This window comes from Rhinatrema bivittatum, chromosome 3 (genome assembly GCF_901001135.1).
Source record: "Rhinatrema bivittatum chromosome 3, aRhiBiv1.1, whole genome shotgun sequence".
Lineage (NCBI taxonomy): Eukaryota > Metazoa > Chordata > Amphibia > Gymnophiona > Rhinatrematidae > Rhinatrema > Rhinatrema bivittatum.
Genome location: NC_042617.1, coordinates 499313174 through 499330774, shown reverse-complemented (window position 1 = coordinate 499330774; position 17601 = coordinate 499313174). Strand labels below are relative to the sequence as shown.

The following is a 17601-nucleotide window of genomic DNA, read 5'->3' as shown; positions in this document are numbered from 1 at the left end:
TTGGCACATGTAAATGAGTCTGTCTAGAGGTTATGAAATCTTTAAAATCTGTGTGGCAGGTGCTGTGCTGGTTTTATAGTGCACGTGTCTCCTCCTCCAAAAGCATGCATATAGTACTAGAGACACTCATAAAAGTATATGTGTTCTTTTGCTTTTATGTACATGTATACTTTTGTGTGGATACTGTTTCTGAATCCACCAGGGTAGGCACATCAGCAAATTTGCCGCTCCTGATAGGCAATTCAGCTTCCTGGGTAGGGACGTAAGACGACTCACCTTACCCTGTCTTAAAGCATGAGGGTGAGCTCTTAACGACCTGTGGGCAGTGCTGGGCCCAACCTTTTCTGCACCTGGGGCAGATACAGTAATCAGAATTACGCCCCCCCCCCCCCCCCTCCACCTTCTGAGGTTGCTCTGGCATAGCGCTTTCTCCTATGGCAGCACCTTGGCAGGACAGGTACAACTGTCCCTCTGGTGGTGGCAGCTCCAGCAAGGCACCCCCTACCTCTCCTCTCCTATCCAGCACCCCCCCCTCTCTTTCTCTTCCCCAGGCCTTTACCCAGCATCCCTTCTCTTCCCCTCCACTCTTTCTCCTGCATCCCCAATTCACTCTGTGCTGCATCCCCCTCCCACGCTTTCTTCTGCATCCCACTTTTCTCTTCCTTCTCACACCACTCCATGCCCTGCATTGCCCCTGTTTTTCTCCCACTTGCTATGGGCTCCCCTCTTTCTCTCCCCCTCCCCCACCACCACCACTACTTGTCCAGCATCCCCCTTTCTCTCCTTCAGTAACATCCCTTACCTCTCCCAGCCATCCCTTGCCCGTCCTCTTCACTTCCTGCCCAGCAGCAGCCCCCCTTCTCCCTGCCCAGCTTCCCCCTTTCTCCCAACCACTTGCTCAGCAATAGAAGCCCCCTCTCCCCAATCCTCTGCCCAGCAGCAGCAGCAGCTCCTCCACCCTTCTGCCCACCAAAAGCAGCTGCCCCCTGTCCCCCTCAACCTTCTGCCTAGCAACAGTCCTTCACCCCCTGCCCAATGGCAGTTCCCCCCTCCCATTTCCCCTTTATTTCCCATGGGGGGGGGGCAGGGCAGCTGACTCCCTGTTTCTCCATGCAGCTTCCCCCTCCCTTCCAGCTAGTTTATTTTGCTTGTTAACCCTTTAGGGGTGGGTTTGGTAGGCAGCGGCGCAAAGATATAAAAGCAACTGTTTTTGCTCCAGGTCTTTTTTTTTTTCTCTCTCTCTCTGCCAGGCTGAATGTTGCATAAACTTCAGTTTTTTGCCACAACTCCTTAATTCTTTCTTGTCATGGTGCTAGGGTTAAGTAAAACAAGCCTGAAGCACCCTCTAAGAGGGGGAAACCCAGGTTTCCTGCCCCAGTTCCGGGGGGAGGCAACTGAGGTACCTTTTGGGATCCGGGTCACAAGTGCAAAACAAATCTTCCACATTTCTCTGCTGCTCTGCTAACACATACTTAGTAGTGTCCCTAGCTTGATACACTGGATGATCTTTAATAATTTCCAGCTGATCTTCATCAGGCATTCTTAACACTTTTAATGCTGCCCTTGTTCTCTCAATCCTCTATCTTCAACTGTTAAATTGCTGTGTTTCTTTGAAACTTTAACAAAGTCCAGTATCTTTTTATCCCTAAGGATATACATAGCAGTAGTTCTCAGTCCTTCCATATATCGGTCTACTATTGCTCTTTTGATTCTCCATTCTTCTTCACGCTTCCTTTCTTCACTTCAGCTGCATCTAGTTTCTCCTGCATTAACTGCATGGCCAACCTCCAGTCTTCCATTATGTCTCCCATTAAAAGTATTACTAAGATCTCTTTTTCTACTGCATACACAGGTAACTTCATACAGGACGAATTTAGTTCAAGATGCCAAATCTGTAAATAGACCCCTCCCTGTTGCAAAAACCTTCTCATTGTCAGTGACTGAGTGTAATGGGGTTTAAAAGATGTGAGATTACAAGGTGCTTAGATGGGAACCTCTCAGGGTAAATTACCAGATGCCCTCTTTCCTACTTAGTTCAGTGGGATCCAAAGCCCAGTCAATTTATTGTATTATAACAATCTGTTAGCAGAATTTTTTTTTTTTAAATCAAGGATTAAATGAATCAAACAAGTTAACAACACAAATAAGTTTCTTCTTTTTTCTTTATCTTATCTAGAACCAGTTCTTATAAAACAAATAATGATGCCTTATCAGATAAGTATAGGTTTTTTGTATATTCTCTTTTCTCCTAATTGAGGTCAATATTCAGACATAGCCAGCTAATAGTGTCATTCATCAAAATGCATTAGGGCCTGAACACACGTTAAATGTGGTCTAACGCGCGATGCATGTGCGATAAATAGCCCAATGCAAGCTAGCATGCAAATTTTTAATTTAGTATATGAGTGGATTGGATAAGTTCTTGGAGGAGAAGTCCATTACCTGCTATTAATTAAGTTGACTTAGAAAATAGCAACTGCTATTACTAGCAACAGTAGCATGGAATAGACTTAGGGGTAGATTTTCAAATAGCGCGCATAGGCGTACTTTTGTTGGCGCTCCAGGCGCCAACAAAAGTACGCTGGGGCCGGACCGCCCCGGGCCGTAGCCACGCCCCCATACCCGCCCCCAAAACGCTGCCGACACGCCCCCTAAACGCCGCGACGACCGGGCCCGCCCCCGACACGCCCCTGACACGCCCCCCTCGGAGAACCCCGGGACTTACGCGAGTCCCGGGGCTCTGCGCGCGCCGGTAGGCCTATGTAAAATAGGCTCACCGGTGCGCAGGGCCCTGCTCGCCTAAATCCGCCCGGTTTTGGGCGGATTTAGGCGAGCAGGGCTCTGAAAATCCGCCCCTTAGTTTTTGGGTACTTGCCAGGTTCTAATGGCCTGGATTGGCCACTGTTGGAAACAGGATGCTGGACTTGATGGACCCTTGGTCTGACCTAGTATGGCAATTTCTTATTTATTTATTTAAAAATGTTTATATACCGCTTTTACAAACAAAGTTTAGTCAGAATGGTGTACAATATATCAGTCAAAACCCCCCCTCAAAATATAAAGTAAAACTCAATTAAAAATTACAATAAATATAATAATATAAATAAACAAACTTAAAACAAAACCATAATTATTAAAAAATGAATAATAAAAATACTAATAGGGTGCCATATGATTAATGTATAAAAAGTAATTGATTGATTATTTATGTTCTTATGGGAGGAGTTATTGCAAATTAAGGTGTCCTACTGCATTCCACGATAGCTTAACACACACTAACATAGGATTTAATGTCAGAAATAACTACACCTTTTGTTTTGCTGTACAAGGGAAAAAAGTTTTTATCGTGCACCTATGGCTGTTATTGTGGATTGCGGCTATTATCACAGCTATTATCACATGCAATAAAATGACGCCTTCTATCAGATACACCTACCATACCCTCCTGGGCCAATAAAAACACCTGTTCTTACCTGGCCTGTCTTCCTAAACCCATAATATTTGTGGAAAGTTTACTTGTTGGGGGATACTGGATGCCTCACAAGGCTCGCCGCAGCAACAAGAAGAAGAAGAACAACAACCACAAGAACAGGCAAGGGAAGTTCCAACCCTTCCTAGGGAAGTCCCGGCTCCAGAGCCCAAGCCACTGGTCCTGCAGGGAGAGGGTCGAGAATGAGTATACTGTATAAGCTGAAAAACATTCACACCAATTGTGCCTTATTAAATGACTGGGAGAATTGTTCTCCCAGTCATTTAATATAGGAACTTTTAATTTATCATTTATTTCCCTCTTAGCTAGAATACAGTTCAACAAGCCTTCATCCCAATAAAACCCCCTGTCCCAAGTTTCTGTCCCCCAGCCCCACCCCCAAGAAATGGCAAAATTCTTGGTATCTAATAAGCTCCAAGCACCCCTCACCCTTGAAAAGAGGCCCTGTAGCCTGGGGCGGGGCAACCGGACCCTCACGTCCCAGCCCTCCCCCTGTATCTTTAAAAAGATCTGGGTAGGCTAGTGGGGACCCAGAGCACCCCCTAGCTCAAGGTCTGATTGATGCCTTTCTGAAACAGCCTGTGTTGTGAGGTATGTTAGCATCCCGATGCTGCCAAGGAAATGCTAGCTACAACTCCAGAGCTGTAGCTAACTTTTCCTGCAATAGTGCAGCTTCAACCAGCCACGTTATAGCATTTGCATCAAATTAAGGGCTGGATTTACTAATACCGCCGGGCTCTTTGAATCCCGGTGGTGGCGGGGGACGAAATGGGGTAGCGTTCCTGCGCTAGCTGGCAGCGATCGCATCGCGGTGGTGCGATCACTGCTGGCGTTGTGCCGAATAACTACACCATAAAAGGTGTAGTTAATCGGTGCGAAAAAGACAGCGAAAGGCATGCGTACCTTTTGCTGTCTGTGAAATCTACGCAGAGTTGGCCCCGGTGCCGCCCCCGACTCCTCCTCTTCCAGGGCCGAGTCCGCCCCAAGCTAGCTATCTCACGCGTGCGATAGCTTTAGAAAATGACTCCCTAAGTATGTATAAAATGCTTTGATAAATTATATAATTATATGCATGAAAATACGCTCATCTACATAGGGTACGGTTTTTGATCAAATATAGCATGATATTGCTGCCATATGGCTATATCACATGATAAACAGTATTTATGGCACATTAAACATTGTTTAATGTGCATTATAACCATATCACAGCTTTCATAATGACCCCCACAGTTAGCAGAAAAAAAGGATGTAAAAGAAAAACCATACTTAACTGATAAGGCACCATTATTTCTCTTATAAGAACCAGTTCTAGCTAAGATAACGTGAAAAGAAGTAATTTATTTGTGTTGTCAACTTGTCTGATTTATTTAATCCTTGTTTTTTTAAAACAATACTTGTTGCCAGATGATTGTTATGATAAGATTACATTTATCATTTTACAATGTTATCCCTTCTTTCCCTCTACCTATGGAGACTAAACTGAGTGGACTTTGGACCCCACTGAACTCAGTAGGAGGGCATCTGGTATATTATCCATGATTTTCCCATCTATGAACCTTATAGTCATACATATTTTAAACCCCATTACACATGGTACTCATAAATAGGTGGTTTTCTCTATGCCTCAGCAAGAATACATTTAAATTAGTTGGTATTACCCTCACTGGAACTTAAAATGTTCTACAGGGAGCTGGGTCCTCTAAGGCTACATGCCTGTTTTAAATCTCTCCAAAGAGTGATTATACCAATGTGACAAGGTGATAGCTAAAGCCAGAAGAATGCTGGGCTGCATAGAGAGAGGAATAACCAGTAAGAAAAAGGAGGTGATAATCCTTTTGTACAGGTCCTTGGCGAGGCCTCATCTAGAGTACTGTTCTGGAGACCGTATCTCAAAAGAGACGGAGACAGGATGGAGGCGGTTGTTATGACCCTCAGCGGCGGCAAGCTGCGACCGGGGCCTGTCCCTTACCGGGCGGCAGACCGCCTCATCTCCGATGACGGCGTCCTGCTTCTGCGGGTCGGGTCCGCGGATGTGCGCCACTCAACATGGCCATGGCGTCGGTCGTCCTCCCGGGGCTTCTGGCTCCGCCCCCTTCAGGGCCATACACGGCAGAGGATTTGCTACAGGAGTCATCCCTGCGCTAGGATTGGCTCCTCGCTTGGAGTGTCAGTCATTAGGGACTATTTAAAGGCAAGGCCTGCACCTCAGACCTTGCCTTGACTTCATCTTGGCTCCTGTGGTTTGTTTCTGAGTTCGGTTCCTGCGTCTGACCTCCCATGCTTGATTCCTGGATTGGCTGTGGTGTATTCTTCTGGATTTCGACCCCTGGATTGACTGTGGTGTATTCTTCTGGCTCTCGACCCCTGGACCGGCTGCGGAGTATTCTTTGATACTGAACTTTTGGACCGGTTGTGGAGTTCCCCTTGGCTCTGATTTCTGGACTGTGAATACCAATTCCCCGACCTGCTGGAGGCGCCAGCTCAGCCCTCTCTTCCATAACCTGCTGGAGGCTCCAGCTCAGCTCTCTCTTCCACGACCTGTTGGAGACGTCCACTTCGGATCCTACGACCTGCTGGAGGCGCCAGCTCAGCTCTATCTTCCACGACCTGCTGGAGGCTCCAGCTCAGCTCTCTCTTCCACGACCTGTTGGAGACGTCAGCTTCTGATCCCACGACCTGCTGGAGGCGCCAGCTATCTGGACCACACGACCTGCAGGAGGCGCCTGCATCCAGATTTCCTTTTCCCCTTCTCCTGTGAGTCCTGGAATTGGCCTCGCCTTCCAGCGACTGGACGCACGCTCTTCGCTGGATCAAGTGTCCACATCCTAAAGCATAACAGCGGTCCAGAGAAGGGCGACCAAAATGGTGAGAGGGTCTCCATCAAATGACTTATGATGAGGTTGAAGGACATAATGTATACTCTGGAGTAGAGGAGGTGCAGGGGAGATATGATACAAACCTTCAGATACCTGAAAGGTTTTAGTGATGCACAATCAACAACCTTTTCAGTTGGAAAGAAATCAGTAGAATTAGAGGTCACATAATGAAACTCCAGGGATGATAACTCAGAACCAATGTCAGGAAATATTTTTTCATGGAGAGGGTGGTGCATGCTTGGAATGCCCTTCCAGAGGAGGTGGTGAAATCAAAAACAGTGAAGGAATTCAAAAGGGTGTGGGATAAATATTGTGGATCCCTAAAGGCTAGAGGATGGGAATAAAGAAAAGAGTGCATGGGGGTAACTTGCTGGTGTGTCAGTTGCTACCCTTAACAAATAAAGCCTTGATACTGTTAAAGCTCTTTGCATCAACAGCAGTGAGAAAAAGGGAATTGGATTCAGACAGCAACCCCCGTGTGCCTATGGTACAGCGCTGAACCCTGACTCGGTCTCAGGCCACCAGGACTCTCGGTCAAGACATAGCCAACAGGGCTCAAGGCAGTGAGTCCTCTCTAGGAGCGTGTGTGTGCCGCTAGTCTAAATTTAAAGGGACCGCGGAAGGAAAGCCCCTTGACCCTTCCCTGATGAGGTCACTATTAGAGATGTGAATCGTGTGATCGATCGTCTTAACGATCGATTTCGGCTGGGAGGGGGAGGGAATCGGATCGTCGCAGTTTAGGTTTTTTAAATATCGTGTAAATCGAAAACCGGCACACTAAAACATCCCTAAAACCCACCACGACCCTTTAAAATAAATCCCCCACCCTCCCGAACCCCCCCCAAAATGCCTTAAATTACCTGGGGTCCAGTGGGGGGGTCCCGGTGTGATCTTCCACTCTCGGGCACACTAAAACATCCCTAAAACCCACCCCGACCCTTTAAAATAAATCCCCCACCCTCCTGAACCCCCCCAAAATGCCTTAAATTACCTGGGGTCCAGAGGAAGGGTCCCGGTGTGATCTTTTACTCTCGGACCTCCGGTGCGTTGTAGAAATGGTGCCGGCGCTACGTTTGACCTCTCATATGACAGGGCAAAGGTAGCGCCGGCACCATTTTGTTTTTTTGTCCCCCGACGTCAGGAGCGTAGGAGATCGCTCCCGGACCCCTGCTGGACCCCCAGGGACTTTTGGCCAGCTTGGGGGGGCCTCCTGACCCCCACAAGACTTGCCAAAAGTCCAGCGGGGTCCGGGAATGACTTCCTGCACGCGAATCGTTTTTCCGTACAAAATGGCGCCGGCCATATGCCGGCGCCATTTCCCCGATTTACGATTTTTTGACGATAAATCGGGGGAATTGTTATTGTATCGCGGCTCTAACGATTTTTGTCAATTTAAAATATATCGGACGATATTTTAAATCGTCAAAAAACGATTCACATCCCTAGTCACTATCCTGGGCCTATAAAAAGCCACTTCTGCTGATGCTTCTGGTCTCAGTAATAGAGAAGTGCATTGCCTCAGTGTTCCTGATTCCTGATGTGTTCCTGAGTTCCTCTTTTCCTGTGACTGGTTCTCAGTTCCGTTGGCAGTCTGGTTCATCTTGACTTCTTGTCTATCTGGTCAGTCTTCCTCGTCTGTCTTCAGTGTCCCTTCCTTCTCCTGCGGTCCCTTGTCTTCCTCTTCATTCCTTGTCATTTGGTTGTAGAACCTACCTCCCAAACCAAGAGAACCATAGGGGTCAGAGGGACTCTTCGTGGTTGGTACCCCTGCAAATTCAAGGCCTCTGGAGGGGGGCTCAAGAGGGGGGTTACTGTTATGCTCAGTAATCTGCAGGCTATTCCCTTAGACCGCCGTTTTCATCTCCAACCCAGCCTGAGCAAATGCACCGTAGCCCAGTGTGATGAGGGCCCCTTTGCATGCCGAGTTGCTGCTCGCAACAGGAGCGCTGATCCCCAACTCAGTCTCAGGCCACCAGGACTCGCAATCAAGATGCCACTGACACATGTCCTTTCTAGGTTCGTGCACACCCCTAGTCTAAATTTAAAGGAACCACGACAGGAAAGCCCTTCAACCTTCCCTGATGAGGTCACTGACCTGGGCCCATAAAAGGCCACTTATGCTGATGCTCTGAGCTTTGGCAATAGGTCATCACCCAGAGAAGTGCATTGCCTCAGTGTTTCTGGTTCCTGACTTCTGTTCCTGGTTCCTGATTCCTGCTGTGTTCCTGAGTTCCTGTATTCCTGTGTCTTGTTCCCGGTTCTGTTGGCAGTCTGGTTCATCGTGAGTTCATGTCTTCCTTGTCAGTCTTCCTTATCTGTCTTCAGCATCCCTTCCTGTTCCTGTGGTCCCTCATCCTCTTCTTCATTCCTACTCTCTTTTGGTTGGACGTCTGGCTTTGACCTTGGATCAGACTTATGGCTTCAACTTTGGATAAGACTTCTGGCTTGACCTCAGATTAGACCTTGACACTGCTTGACTTCTGCCTGTCACTGACCACTGTCTGTTTACCGTTATTGACTGAACTCTGCCTGGCCCAACCTCTGCCAGAACCTCGACTCTGAGAGAACTCTACGCACCATAGTCTGAACCTGATTCTGATTGCCTGCTGCCTGCCCTGACCACTGCTTGACCTGACTCCACTTTCCCCTATTGTGCTGGCTTACAACATCTTCCACATGACTGATCTTTACCTCCAGAGGCCCATGCCTAAGTCCAGCCAGCCCTGGCACCCAAGGGCTTAACCTAAGTGGAACAAGGGCTGATATTGGTGAAGCTCCAGTTAGGCCTCTGCCTGTCGACGGTGGGGACCTGCAGGGCTCCTCCGTGTAGGTTGCGCCAACTCCTCCTTGGCCCAAGGGTCCACTTCCACAACAGTTCTTTTTCCACTTTCTGCCGAGGAGATCAGGTTGCCAACATCACCTCAAAGGATCACTGCCATGGCCGAAAAGGTAACTGGAAAAAACCCCCGAGCACTCACCAAATAGCCTTGGGTTACTCTGTGAGCCTCTCTCCAGGAGGCCCGAAGGCCCAGATGCTCCTTCTCCTGAAAACAACCTACTCTTGAGATAGATATATCTATATCTATCTATCTATATTGTTTAACATATGGTGTTTCTGTTAAACAATATCTATATCTATCTATATATATCTATATATATATTTTTTTTTTTTTTTTTTTTTTGCAGTAAGCTTTACTGTACACACAAAATGGCTCCTCAGCCAAGGTCCTATTTTTTTTTTAAGGAGTCTGAAAGAGGTGAGAAAGTTGAAGCTGAGGCGGGGCAGTAGTGGGGGTGGTGGTAAGGGGGAATGGTTGGTGGCTGGAGACTGAAATCAGCCCCAAGACTTACCCTACACTTATCAGAATTGGCAAGAAAACTCACCATACAAAATCCTTCTCTTACTGACTGCATTCAAAATCTCAACATTGCATCTCTAGAATTGGTGGGTCTGGTTAAAGAAGAATTAAAACAAGAGAATAATATATAAACCCCCCTTTTGCTGGGAGTCACCCTTGGCAACTGCAGGAGTGGTAAAAGCCTGCCTATAGCCTCAAAATTAAGGTTCCCTCCATTGGGGAACAGCAGAATGCTATGAGGCCCCACCAAAAATGGTTGTTCCAAATGAGAGACAGAATTTATTACAGAGGTCAAATAACAAAGTCCAGAAAGTCAAAAAGATAAATGGAAAAATTGACAAAACACAGTCCAGAGTTTAAGATCAAAGACAGCTTTTCATTCCAATCACAAAGACCTTCACAGATGTTATTCAAAGCTTAGTTCCAATCACTACAGCAGAAATCCTCAATAAATTGTTCCCTCTCAAGCTCCCTACTTGAGACCCACTAAAGAAAACAGTTAGAAAGCCTTCTCTTCTTAGCACACTTTTCCAACTGTCCCAGCAGAACAGATTTCTCTATGGACTTGAGGTCCTTATCCTTCTTGGTGATCCACAGCTGTACTGCAGGAAGCGCTCTATTGCTCCTCTAGCAACTTCCTTAGCAGCTATCTAGTCCTGAAGGCCTCAAGGGCTAGCTTCCAAAACTGTAAGCTTCACAGCCTCATAAATCCATTTTATAACTCCTCTCTTTTGCTTCTTGGGAAATACTTCAATGTCCTTCCTGTAAACCCATCCCATTTGGGGGAAGGCACTACCACCATTCTTCCCTCTACCAGAAGATTCTACATTTTATTGAATAGCAACTTCTAGTGAACCCAGACAGGGTCGCAAATATATAACTGAATGATAATGAAAACCCAGTACTTAAAAAAGCAATGGTATTCTGAATTTAATGGGATGCATACTCTGTTTTGATGTTGTTTCAGGAGGCAAGCTGTTTTTCATTGAACCTGGACCTGTTGATCTACATGCCCATTATATTCTTATATCAGATGGTGGTGAGCTCCGCATTGGATCCCCACTGCAACCTTTTCATGGAAAAGCACAGATCCACCTCTATGGAAGTTCATATTCTGCACCCTTTTTTCCATATGGAGTCAAATTCCTATCTGTGAGAAATGCAACTCTGTCTATCCATGGTAAGCCCAATAAGGGTATGAGAGTTGTTATTTTCTGATTTAAAGCTATATGTTAAAAATATTTTTTTGATATATAGACAAACTTATTTTTTGTCAAACTTAGGAGCCTATTTAAAATCATCTGTTAACCTGTATTAAAGGGTGAGTTTAGCTTGAGTGTTAGCTGTCAGTTTAATGGCTGATTTACTAAAGGCCATCAAGGTGTTAGTAAATCCTGTGTTAAAATGATGTTTTTGTATTGGCTAATGTAGATATGTTACTGTCAGCCGTAACCATCTGCAATAGCCTGCTACCCCTAACTCAAGCCCAATGTGAGCCACAATCACCCCCTATCCTCCCGGCTTGCAAAATGAAAGTCATGTCAGTCCCCCCCCCCCCCCCCCCCCTCCACCCTCACTTTCCTGGCATCCAAAATAAATATCCCATCCTTTTCAACTCCTTTGAATTCTAGCAACAAGGGGCTATGATGCGTGATCTACCCCTCCCCCCAGCCAATTATTGCCAAAAGAGGATCCAGGGCCTCAATCTCCTTCCTTCCCATACCATCTACTCCTTCTGAGGTATTCAAATGGTTAAGTTGAGGGCAGGATGGAACGTTATTCCTTCCTTTCCTACATCTGTCAACATGAAAAAATAGTGCCTATTGACCTCATGTGCTTCTTTGCCCCCCACATGAGTGGATCAGGGACCTGGAAATCCTATTGGCAGTTCTTTGGGACAGAGGGTGGAGATAGGGCAGATTAGAACATCAGAGTCTCTGGTTGATAGTACTCAGAGGGATCAGGTGAGAGCATCTAAGCCACTTGATCAGGATGCCATAGAGGGTGGCCTCCCATTGGGATCTTTATTTTAGATGCCAGGAAGGGCCAAGAGGGTGGAGGATAGGCAATCACTGCTTATGTCAGTGCTGTATTGGCCATGGGAATTTAATGCTGGACCTTAACTGCACCTTCAAAGGTGCAGTTACGTTTTTTGCATTAGCTAATGGTTAATTGTTTCATGTGATTTGTCCTAATTTTAATATTAATGAGTATTAGTCTATATAAAAGTTAAAGTATTAAAGTTAAAGAAGAAAATTTGCTAAAGTGCAATATTGCACTTATAAGTGCAATAAGCAATAATGCACATTATAGTATGATAACATACTACGTACTTAACACAAGTTAACATATGAGTGGCTTGGCTAGTTAGCCAGTTATACATAACCAGCTAATTTTAAGACTGAGCTTTGTGTGTATAAATGCATAAATGTATATAATGTATATTAATGTATAAATGCATCTTATGCTCATAAGTAGACAGCTGGGTGGCTGGTGGGCATGAGGATCACCTGGTAACAGTCCTACCTGGTGCGAAGGTGGCGGACCTCATGCGTCACCTAGATAGGATTTTAGACAGTGCTGGGGAGGAGCCAGCTGTCATGGTACATGTGGGCACCAACGACATAGGAAAATGTGGGAGGGAGGCTCTGGAATCCAAATTTAGGCTCTTAGATAGAAAGCTTAAATAAAGAACCTTCAGGGTAGCATTCTCTGAAATGCTCCCTGTTCCACGCGTAGGTCACCAGAGGCAGGCAGAGCTCTGGGGCATCAATGCGTGGATGAGACGATGGTGCAATGAAGAGGGATTCAGTTTTGTTAGGAACTGGGGAACCTTTTGAGGAAGGGGAAGTCTCTTCTGAAGGGATGGGCTCCACCTTAACCAGGGTGGAACCAGATTGCTGGCGCTAACCTTTAAAAAGGAGATAGAGCAGCTTTTAAACTAGAACAAAGGGGAAAGCTGACAGTCGCTCAGCAGCGCATAGTTCAGAGAGAGGTATCTTCAAAGGATACTAATGATGCATTAGAATTAGAATTAGGGCATCCCGACAGTGAGGTTCCAATTATAAGAAAAGTAGTCCAAGTGCCTGTAACTAAAACTTAACTGAGCTAAAAAATTCTAACTTATCCCTATCAATTAAAAAGCATAATAAAATACAAACAAAAAACAAACTTTGAAATGTTTGTATGCTAATGCCAGAAGTCTAAGAAGTAAGATGGGAGAATTAGAATGTATAACAGTGAATGATAACATAGACTTAATTGGCATCTCAGAGACATGGTGGAAGTAGGACAACCAATGGGACAGTGCTATACCGGGGTACAAATTATATCGCAATGACAGAGAGGAGCACCCGGGAGGCAGTGTGGCGCTTCATGTCTGGGATGGCATAGAGTCCAACAGAATAAACATCCTGCATGAGACTAAATGCACAATTGAATCTTCATGGGTAGAAATCTCTTGTGTGTCGGGGAAGACTATAGTGATAGGAGTATACAACCGTCCACCTGGTCAAGATGGTGAGATGGACAGTGAAATGCTAAGAGAAATTAGGGAAGCTAACCAAATTGGTAGTGCAGTAATACTGGGAGACTTCAATTACCCCAATATTGACTGGGTAAATGTATCATCAGGACACGCTAGAGAGATACAGTTCCTGGATGGAATAAATGATTGGTTCAGGAACCGATGAGAGAGGGAGCGATTTTAGATCTAATTCTCAGTGGAGCACAGGATTTGGTGAGAGAGGTAACGGTGGTGGGGCCGCTTGGCAACAGTGATCATAATATGATCAAATTTGAATTAATGACTGGAAGGGGGACAGTAAGCAAATCCACGGCTCTCGTGCTAAACTTTCAAAAGGGAAATTTTGATAACATGAGAAAAATAGTTTGAAAGAAACTGAAAGGAGCAGCTACAAAAGTAAAAAGTATGCAAAAGGCATGGTCATTGTTAAAAAATACCATCCTAGAAGCACTGTCCAGATGTATTCTACACATTAAGAAAGGTAGAAAGTAGGCAAAACAATTACTGGCATGGTTAAAAGGTGAGGTGAAAGAAGCTATTTTAGCTAAAAGATCTTCATTCAAAAATTGGAAGAAGGATCCAACAGAAGAAAATAGGATAATGCATAAACATTGGCAAGTTAAATGTAAGACATTGATAAGACAGGCTAAGAGAGAATTTGAAAAGAAGTTGGCCGTAGAGGCAAAAACTCACAGTAAAAACTTTTAAATATATATCTGAAGCAGAAAGCCTGTGAGGGAGTCAGTTGGACCGTTAGATGATTGAGGGGCTAAAGGGGCACTTAAAGATAAGGCCATCGTGGAAAGATTAAATGATTTCTTTGCTTCGGTGTTTACTGAAGAAGATGTTGGGGAGATACCCGTACTGGAAAAGGTTTTCATGGGTAATGATTCAGATGGACTGAACCAAATCACGGTGAACCTAGAAGATGTGGTAGACCTGATAGACAAACTGAAGAGTAGTAAATCACCTGGACCGGATGGTATACACCCCAGAGTTCTGATGGAACTAAAAAATGAAATTTCAGACCTATTAGTAAAAATTTGTAACCTATCATTAAAATAATCCATTGTACCTGAATACTGGAGGATAGCTAATGTAACCCCAATATTTAAAAAGGGCTCCCATTAGCCCAACTTCAGTGCCAGGAAAAATAGTGGAAAGTGTTCTAAACATCAAAATCACAGAACATATAGAAAGACATGGTTTAATGGAACAAAGTCATCATGGCTTTACCCAAGGCAAGTCTTGCCTCACAAATCTGCTTCACTTTTTTGAAGGAGTTAATAAACATGTGGATAAAGGTGAACCGGTAGATGTAGTGTACTTGGATTTTCAGAAGGCGTTTGACAAAGTTCCTCATGAGAGGCTTCTAGGAAAAGTAAAAAGTCATGGTATAGGTGGCAATGTCCTTTCGTGGATTACAAACTGGCTAAAAGACAGGAAACAGAGAGTAGGATTAAATGGACAATTTTCTCAGTGGAAGGGAGTGGGCAGTGGAGTGCCTCAGGGATCTGTATTGGGACCCTTACTTTTCAATATAGTTATAAATGATCTGTAAAGAAATACGGCGAGTGAGGTAATCAGATTTGCAGATGATACAAAATTGTTCAGAGTAGTTAAATCACAAGCAGATTGTGATGAATTGCAGGAAGACCTTGTGAGACTGGAAAATTGGGTATCAAAATGGCAGATGAAATTTAATGTGAATAAGTGCAAGGTGATGCATATAGGGAAAAATAACCCATGCCTTACTTATACAATGTTAGGTTCCATATTAGGTGCTACTACCCAAGAGCGAGATCTCAACGTCATAGTGGATAACACATTGAAATCGTCAGTTCAGTGTGCTGCAGCAGTCAAAAAAGCAAACAGAATGTTGGGAATTATTAGAAAGGGAATGGTGAATAAAATGGAAAATGTCGTAATGCCTCTGTATTGCTCCATGGTGAGACCGCACCTTGAATACTGTGTACAATTATGGTCGCCACATCTCAAAAAAAAGATATAATTCTGATGGAGAAGGTCCAGAGAAGAGCTACCAAAATGATAAGGGGAATGGAACAGCTCCCCTATGAGGAAAGACTAAAGAGGTTAGGACTTTTCAGCTTGGAGAAGTGACGGCTGAGGGGGGATATGATAGAGGTGTTTAAAATCATGAGAGGTCTAGAATGGGTAGATGTGAATTGGTTGTTTACGCTTTCAGATAATAGAAAGACTAGGGGGCACTCCATGAAGATAGCATGTGGCACATTTAAAACTAATTGGAGAAAGTTCTTTTTCACTCAACGCACAACTAAACGCTGGAATTTGTTGCCAGAGGATGTGGTTAGTGCAGTTAGTATAGCTGTGTTTAAAAAAGGATTGGATAAGTTCTTGGAGGAGAAGTCCATTACCTGCTATTAATTAAGTTGACTTAGAAATTAACCTCTGCTATTACTAGCAACAGTAACATGGAATAGACTTAGTTTTTGGGTACTTTCCAGGTTCTTATGGCCTGGATTGGCCACTGTTGGAAACAGGATGCTGGGCTTGATGGACCCTTGGTCTCACCCAGTATGGCATGTTCTTATGTTCTTATAAGCTATTGAATTGTCAATAGGTTTCAAGCATATAAGTGCAGTTTAAGGGGGTAATTTTCAAAAGGGTATGCACATTTAAAACTGTGTTATACACGTGTAAATGGCCTTTGGAAATTTCTACAATATATGTTACTTTTAGGCATTAAAGCCTTTTGAAAATTACTCCCGATATGTGAAAATTGATTCTTTTTCTGCATCATAGTAGTCCTCCTGAAATCAAATGACAGTCAACAAACTTCCACATATGTGTGAATCTGTCCAAACTATTATAGAACAGTTTCTATAAAAAATTAAGGGTCCACAATCAAGTTGCAGGTAATACCTTTTTAGTCACAGATGTATTGAGCTAGTCTATACCTACGGCTTATTTGTGAACCCTTATTTCTGTAACCTCAGTATAAATATAAAAATATTTTCTTATATCATATGAAGATTTATAGTTATCTTTTTCATTCAGTGTTTTCCCATTGAATTCAAGATACTTTTTTAAGAGATTCCAATATTTATATGTTGTGAATGAATTATGGCAAATCCTTTTGGTTTCATGCCCTTTTTTGTTCTGTTATCAATGTGTTTTTCTGAACCCATTCCAGAAGCTTTTGGAATATAGATGTTTTGCTGAAAGGAGGGGTCCCAGATTTGCCCCTTACTGGTGTAGCATCAATGGTCTCATAAGACAGTGCTTGAGAAGTGGTGTTAGATTAGGAGTGGTAGGTAACTGGCATTCCCCAGTCAGAAGTGGCAGCAGTTTAACAAAACTCCTGAGTACAGGGTTCTTTGGGGGTACCTCTCTTAATAGATAAGTGCTAATGTCAGGATCCCTGCGAAGAAGCTGGAGCCCAAGGTCTAATAGACTAGAGAGAAGTTTTCTGTATAGGAGTCCAAGGAGGAATCCTGCGTTTCCTAAAGATCCAAATTCTGAGGGATTTCGTCAGATGGGAAGAGAGAAACAGAGGTAGTCTCAAGGAAGAGACAAGTCCCTACTCCTCTTCTGTCCAGAGATAGTGCTTTCTAGGTTGGAGTTTTACGTTGGATAAGGATGAGCATTCGGGCAAAATGAAATATGAAATGTGATTACATATCCTATTTTATTCTCAAAGCAAAATTATGAAAATCTGACAAAATTTAGTTGGTTTTCACATTCTGTTTTGAAAAAAAAAAAAATAGATCCATTGGGCCTAGGCCCAGGCCCAAAACTGGAGCCTTGCCTAGGGCCTAAGCCTGATCGTGATGCCAGAGCCAGGGCCTGAGCCTAGGCCCGAGGTCAGGGTCTCGCCTAGGCATAGGCCACAGCCTGATGGTCTGGAGATTGGGTTCTGACAATGGGGCCTGACCCAGAGGTTGTGTCTCTATGTATGGGCATTGGCCTAGGCCAGGGCCTGAGTCCAGACACGATGCCATTGCCAAGCCCAGAGACCATGTTCCAGCACCAGACCCAGGTTTGATGCTGTGCCTGACCCGGAGGCCAGGTTCCATAGCCTTTGCTTCGACTTTGGCCAGGGCCTGGGCTCAGGTCTGATGCTGCAGCCCAGTCTGGAGACTGAGTCAGAACACTTGGGCCTTGGCCTATACCAGGGCTGGAGCCCAGGCCTGACACCATGGTCTGGTCCTGAGACAGGATACCAATACTGGGTCCTTGGTCTGGACCCATGCCTGATACTGGTCTCAATTCTTAGGTCTTCATCGCTTGACCCCCATGCTTAGGACCAGGCTGAATCCTTAGCCTTGCATAGCTATAGGTTGCGGTGACTTTTTTTCTGGGCCT

General features: G+C 44.7%; 1 protein-coding gene across 3 annotated transcripts in view; it reads left to right on the top strand.

The window, feature by feature from the left end:
• PKHD1 (PKHD1 ciliary IPT domain containing fibrocystin/polyductin) overlaps window positions 1-17601 on the top strand; it is a 1284809-nt gene that overhangs the window by 530522 nt on the left and 736686 nt on the right. For all 3 annotated transcript variants that reach the window (XM_029596114.1, XM_029596113.1, XM_029596115.1), the window contains one exon: window positions 10696-10908. In XM_029596114.1, the coding sequence (XP_029451974.1) occupies window positions 10696-10908 (213 nt within the window). The remainder of the gene's footprint in view (window positions 1-10695; window positions 10909-17601) is intronic.